This window comes from Heterodontus francisci, chromosome 38 (genome assembly GCF_036365525.1).
Source record: "Heterodontus francisci isolate sHetFra1 chromosome 38, sHetFra1.hap1, whole genome shotgun sequence".
In the NCBI taxonomy this organism is placed as follows: domain Eukaryota; kingdom Metazoa; phylum Chordata; class Chondrichthyes; order Heterodontiformes; family Heterodontidae; genus Heterodontus; species Heterodontus francisci.
Genome location: NC_090408.1, coordinates 13,164,817 through 13,171,184, shown reverse-complemented (window position 1 = coordinate 13,171,184; position 6,368 = coordinate 13,164,817). Strand labels below are relative to the sequence as shown.

At 48.6% G+C, this 6,368-nt stretch overlaps 1 protein-coding gene across 1 annotated transcript; it reads left to right on the top strand.

The window, feature by feature from the left end:
• Window positions 1-838: 838 nt before the first annotated feature.
• On the top strand, window positions 839-5,017 carry mex3b (mex-3 RNA binding family member B). Its single transcript, XM_068017729.1, has 2 exons — window positions 839-1,704; window positions 2,459-5,017. Exons 1-2 carry the CDS (start codon window positions 1,455-1,457, stop codon window positions 3,838-3,840), a joined length of 1,632 nt encoding a protein of 543 aa, XP_067873830.1. The 5' UTR covers window positions 839-1,454; the 3' UTR covers window positions 3,841-5,017.
• Window positions 5,018-6,368: the final 1,351 nt, after the last annotated feature.

The following is a 6,368-nucleotide window of genomic DNA, read 5'->3' as shown; positions in this document are numbered from 1 at the left end:
TGACAGTTACAAACAAAGACACGTTTGGACATGTTTCCCGAGAATCGAGGGCCACCAGCTCCTGCCGTGATAAATATCGCTGGACAACACACTCTCACTGCACATTTCGCAAAGCTGGTGCCAAATATACCGTAATGTTTCTCCTGGATTTCAGTTTGCACCGTTCAGTTTTATCAAAAACACCTTAAAGCAATAAATCCATCAGGAAACAATCACAGAAAGGTCCTATTAAAATGATAACGCCCCATTGTTGGCATCCGGTTACAAATATCGTACGATAGGTGCATGGATCATTAAACATGAAGAGCAGCAACGATATAATGCAGTGTTAGTTTGTGTGCGCCCTATAGGTGATCCCAAGACGACAATTAAACAGATTAGAGACTACATTATTTATCATATTTTACCTTAACAGCGCCGTGCAATATCGTTAATTTGACAGGAAAAGATCCATTCGCTATTTGTAACCCTATGCAGACGGTAACACTGTGACTGCCTCATTAAAATGTTCTGCACATTGCATCATATGCACACGGTGACAGCAAATTCGGATTTGGGGGAAAGATTCAGTACTTGCAACCCAAATGGCAAGAAAACCTTTCAGTCTGTTTTTTTTTGTATATATTTCGATTACCTGCTGTGTATAAAAAGAAAAGACCGTCTCCATGCTACAGCTCGCATTGTTTCATTGTTGGAGAGTTGTAGGAGGGAGGGAGGGAGGGGGGGAGGAGGAGAAGGGGAGGAGAGGGGACGGTCCCATTCACTTGCTGCTGCCTTAGCTCCCTCCCCGGGAAGGAGCGGCCAATGAGGCGGCGCGCCGCTTCACCTCTGCCCGCCGACCTCGCCGTGTGTGCCTGATGTCATGGGGCCGCATTGCTCGGCAGCGCTGCCGGGGCTGAGGCTGGAGCAGGACGCGGCGAGACGGTGCTGAGAGCGGGCGGGCAAAGCGAGCGAGCCGCCCCCCCTCCCCCCCCCCCCAAACAAACAGAGAGAGAGAGAGAGAGAAGCCAGCCGGCCAGGCAGAGCCGTACACTGCTGCCGGCCGGGGAGGGAGGGAGGGAGGGAAAGAAGAGCCACTAAATATATAATTATACAGAATACCACCACCCCCCCCTCCACAAGCCGGCACTGGGCCCCCACTCCACAGCCGCGCTGCCTCCCCCTCCCTGGAACAAAGGCAGTGCGGGGAGCCGCGGCCCCAGGAGCCGGCCACTGCCTCGGCTTCGGGCTCACACCCAGGGAGCCTCTCCTGCGTTGCTTCGATCCCACTCCAGCTTTTCCTCTCTTGTCTCTTTCCCTTCCCCCCTCTCCTCCTCCTCCTCCACTACCCCCCACCCCCCCTCCCTCCCTCTCCCTATACCCTCCCCTCCCGTTTGCTTTTGTCTGATTCCTTCCTGCTTCTCTCGGGCTCAGCCTCTCCTCTCTCTCCCTCTCTCTCTCCCCTTTAATAAAAGATGCCGAGCTCGCTCTTCACCGACATGGAGCGGAACCCCGGCGGCAGCAGCAACAATAGCAGCGGAGGAGGAGAGACGCTGGATGACCAGAGAGCGCTGCAGATCGCCCTGGATCAGCTCTCGCTGCTCGGTCTGGACAACGACGAGAACTCCATTTACGACAACGAGCCGAGGAAGAAGAGCGTCAATATGACCGAGTGTGTGCCCGTGCCGAGCTCGGAGCATGTAGCAGAGATCGTGGGGAGACAAGGTAAAGAGGAGCCGGGGTCTGTGTGGCCCTGCAAAGCCCTTCCCTGTGTTTAAAATGTTGTAATTTGGCGGTGACGTTAGCTGATGGAATACTGTGTATCTTTATCCTGTGTCTATGACAGTGTAGCTTTGTAGGCTGATACAATGTATCTATTTAGTCTGTGTATCTTGTATTATCTTTATTCTGTAACAATGTATCTCTTTATTCTGTGTATCTGCTACAGTGCATCCTGTACAGTATCTCCTGAAACAACATCATACAGCATGTCTTCCATATATATGTATAGTGTCTTCATACTGTGCATCCTATCCGGTATCTCTAAAGCATGTATCCCATATAGTGCATGTGTCTGTTTATTCGGGAGCTGATCTGCTGTAGATAGTTTAAAAAAAAAATCTGAGTGATGATCAGAAAGGAAAGTGCAGACCTGTTAACAGAGGCAGATTGTCGAGAAAAAAAATGCTAGCAGCGGAAATCTTACACACTTGGTGTTTTCAGACAGTTGCCTTGTGCTCTCCCCCCCCCCTCTCTCTCTCTCTCCTTGAGTAATGGTGCTGTAAGTGATGACAAAGGAAAGTGCAGACATGCGAGAGGAGCGTATTGTGCGGGGAGAAATGCGTCAGGTCGCCTTGTTTTGAGATTGAGTCTTATTTTCATGCTGTTTTTTTGTGTGCTTCAAGAGCTGGAAAGGTTTTCTGTTTGTGACTAAACGATGGGGTTTGTTTTCCTTGTCTCCCTCTCTCTTGTTGTAAAGGTTGCAAAATCAAAGCTTTGCGGGCAAAGACCAACACCTACATCAAGACCCCGGTGCGCGGGGAGGAGCCTGTCTTCGTTGTGACCGGTCGCAAGGAGGATGTGGCCATGGCCCGGCGGGAGATCATCTCGGCGGCCGAGCACTTCTCCATGATCCGAGCTTCCCGCAACAAGAACACGGCGCTGAACGGCGCGGCGCCGGGGCCCCCGAACCTGCCGGGCCAGACCACCATCCAGGTGCGGGTGCCTTACCGGGTGGTGGGGCTGGTGGTGGGGCCCAAGGGGGCGACCATCAAGCGGATCCAGCAGCAGACCCACACCTACATCGTCACCCCGAGCCGGGACAAGGAGCCTGTCTTCGAGGTGACGGGCATGCCCGAGAACGTGGACCGGGCCCGGGAAGAGATTGAAGCTCACATCGCCATGAGGACCGGCGGCCTCATCGAGCTGACCGACGACAACGACTTCCACGCCAACGGCACCGACGTGGGCTTCGAGCTGGGCGGCCCGGGCAGCCTGTGGAGCAAGCCGACCCCCGGCCGCAAACCCTTCTCCACCTACCGCAATGACAGCTCCAGCTCGCTGGGTAGCGCGTCCACCGACTCCTACTTCGGCACCGCCGGCCGCCTGGCGGACTACAGCCCGCCCGCCCACTTCCCCGCCAACGGCGTCAACGGCAACGGCAGCAGCTTCGTGTACGGCGAGCCTCTCCCCGCCTCCCTGCCCGGAGACCCCGAGCGGGACCTGGGCTTCGAGTCGCCCAGCTTCGATCCGGCCCCCGCGCCCCCGGCCTCGGCGATCATCTGGTCCCAGTTCGAGCGCCCCAACGCCGGCGCCAACAACGGCGTCTACCCGGCCAGTGCTTCCAGCAACGGCGTATCATCGTCGCAGCGGCGGGCCAACAGCGTGGGCTCTGGCGGCGCCCCTCCCCGCCGCTCCTCCCCACCCCCGCCGCTGCCGCCGCCTCCTCCGCTGCAGGTGAACGGCGCCGCCGAGCACCATCCGCTGGCTAGGCGGGTGCGCAGCGACCCTCTCAACGGCGTAACTTCGGCGATCGGCCTGGTCCCGTTCACCAACGGCGGGGGTCCCGCCGCCGCCTTGCTGCCCGGCGCCCACCTCGCTGGCGGGGTTCCCGCCGAGTCGAGCGGCTGCTGCTCGTCGTCCTCCTCGTCCTCCTCCTCCTCGTCCTCCTCATCCAGCATGAGGCGGAAAGGCAGCCGGGACTGCTTGATGTGCTTGGAGAGTGAGGTGATCGCTGCCCTGGTCCCCTGCGGCCACAACCTCTTCTGCATGGAGTGTGCCAACCGGATCTGCGAGAAGAGTGAGCCCGAGTGCCCTGTCTGCCGCAAAGCTGTAACTCAGGCTATACGTATATTTTCTTAAACAGCAGCAACAACAAAACACAAGCAAACAGAAGCAAGTCCTTTGTAATACTGCATCACCAAGATCCAGAAGAGTAAAGTTAGCAAAAAAACAAACTACATATCGCGTATATTATGTGAAATCCGCAGGTTTAAAAAGAGAATTCTAAAGGAGAATTACATTACAGATTGAAGTATTTTATTCTTTTTTGACTTGAAAAATTATATTTCGTATGGCAGATGTTTACAAGTATTTTAATTTAATTTCAGTGAAACTTTTTTGTAGCTGGGTTAAATCTTTTTATTTTCAAATGGCCTTAACCAAGGGCGCCACGAACACTGTATGGTTTTGTTAATATCACACAATACTGTTGTCTGGCTCTGAGACCACACCATGTGTACTATAAGCAGTATTCAGTAGGGAAGGAGGTTCAGCAAAAGCAGGAATAGTAATGGAAAAGAGAGACTTTTAAAAAGCCGCTTCACCCAGCATATTTTCTAGTCAATGATATAAAACATATTTTATTCTATATTATTACGAAAATAAAATTATAAAAGTAGCAAAAATCAATGAAAGGAAACAGTTAAGCTTTCTAACATTTGTACAAGTAGAAACCAGTGAAAAATTACAAATTCTGTTGCACCACTATAGTTTTTAGTATTTCTATTTTAATACATTTGTTTACCACTTGTTTATGTATATGTAGGTGAAGTTACTTGATCGTAAATGTACTTTATTGAGCAAAGTTTAAAAACGAAATATATTTTATTTTATGATAAAGGGCCTTTAACCTCATGGTCAAATACTAATATTATATTTGCTGAGACGAGAATTGAAATTGTATCAAGAGTTTTATTTTTCTGACATTTAAAGTTCTACATAATAAAGGTAAAACTTAAGTAATGGTGCTACTTCATGTTTTTTTTAAGTATTTCTATATAAATAAAATTGGTACATGGAATCAACAATTCTTGAAGCATCTTTTGGTCTTAATATACTACACACATTTATAGACACATTGTAGGCCAAAATGATACTGAGTACTTATAAGGAAAACTGCAAACCTCTTAACTGACAAATTGGTGAATGGGCTAATGGGATCACTGACAGCAGTTGATATCTGCATTAGAACAGAATACCTGGTTCTACTATGCATGCACACTATAGACCCTTAGATCTGCTTAGAATCTGTATTAAAGTTAGATGCTGTGGATAAAACAGTGTACTACAGCTGCATTAATAGTTGCTGCACGTGCTGTTTGGCTTGTAGTTCAGACTGTTAATTTGCAATAAATACCAACTATTTTTAAACTATTGTGGCTTTCTCAGAATATTGGGTAGCAGAAGTGCAATTAATTGTTTAATCTTCATTTTGCAACTGCTTTTTAAACTAGGTGCACCCTAGTAAATTCTAATGCTTGGTGGGGTTTTGAAATGGCTTTTGGTCTTTGGGTGCCCTGGCCTCACAAACAGACGTACACTCCAGCTGTCGTGACAATAATGGACCAGAGCAGACTTGGCCTTATGTGGCTCATGATTTAATGAATTGGAAACGTTTCCTTTTCACTAGCCTTGCATGACCCGTCTTCTGTTACAGTGAATTTGCTGTTTGGACCTTTTCCAGGGGATATGAAGCTGCAGCTGCTTTCGAAAAGTTAACTGTTATTAGGTGTGGTCTGAGTTTACGTTCGGAGGGGAAAAGTTCCTAAATCAGTAAAGCAGATGCTCTATGGAGAGAGCTTTTTAAAACAAAACATTTTTTCCTGTTAATTGGACTAACAAGAACAGGATTCAGCCACATATGTAGATATTTAATGTGTTCAAAATGCTTATTGCAGGTATGAGTGAGCTGAAGAAAGATGGCTATGATTGGTTAGCTTTTAAGACGAGAGGCTGTTTTGATTTTGTTTGTGCTGCTGTGCAATTGATTTCATAGTGGCATGAAATCATGTTAATGTGTTGTCCTGCAGTAGAAGGTTTGCTAGTTTCAGTGAAAAAATCCATGGACTAACCAGAGCAATATAGTGTACTATATATTACTCTCCTACAGATGGATATTTGCATGAATAAAATCCAAATAAAAGCAACTGCCTTGTAAACCTTAAAACCACAGCTCAAAAGAATTTTACATTCACCAATCTGCGGTTTGGTAGGTTTTTCTATGGTTTTCAATGTGGATTGCCTTTGTACACTGCACTCAAATGGTGTAGATCAGTGGTTCTCAAAGGTTTTGTTTGAGGAGCCATTTTCAAATGGATTAATAATCACGAATCTGGCCCCCCATCAAAGTTATAGTACTATATAATAATACAGAAGTGTTGGATGTACACAGGGTTTTAATTCTGTCTATCCTTGGAAGGAGCCTGGGTACAGAAATACACAGAGAAAACTCTGAGAGCTGGAGCCCAGAGAGAGCAGGAGCATGGAGGGGAGCAAAGCACTAGAGAAGCAGAAGCGTGGACGGAGCAGAGCATGCCTTCGGCCGTTGCTCATTCAATTATCACGGTGCTCTGGGCAGTCGCCCATCTGTAAGGCTGGTCCTACATTGC

What these genes read in the sequence shown, in the direction of transcription:
- mex3b (XM_068017729.1), top strand. Translation starts at nt 1,455, where the DNA reads ATGCCGAGCTCGCTCTTCACCGACATGGAGCGGAACCCCGGCGGCAGC. An exon ending in AGAGATCGTGGGGAGACAAG is followed by an intron (nt 1,705 to 2,458) that starts GTAAAGAGGAGC and finishes CTTGTTGTAAAG; the next exon opens with GTTGCAAAATCAAAGCTTTG.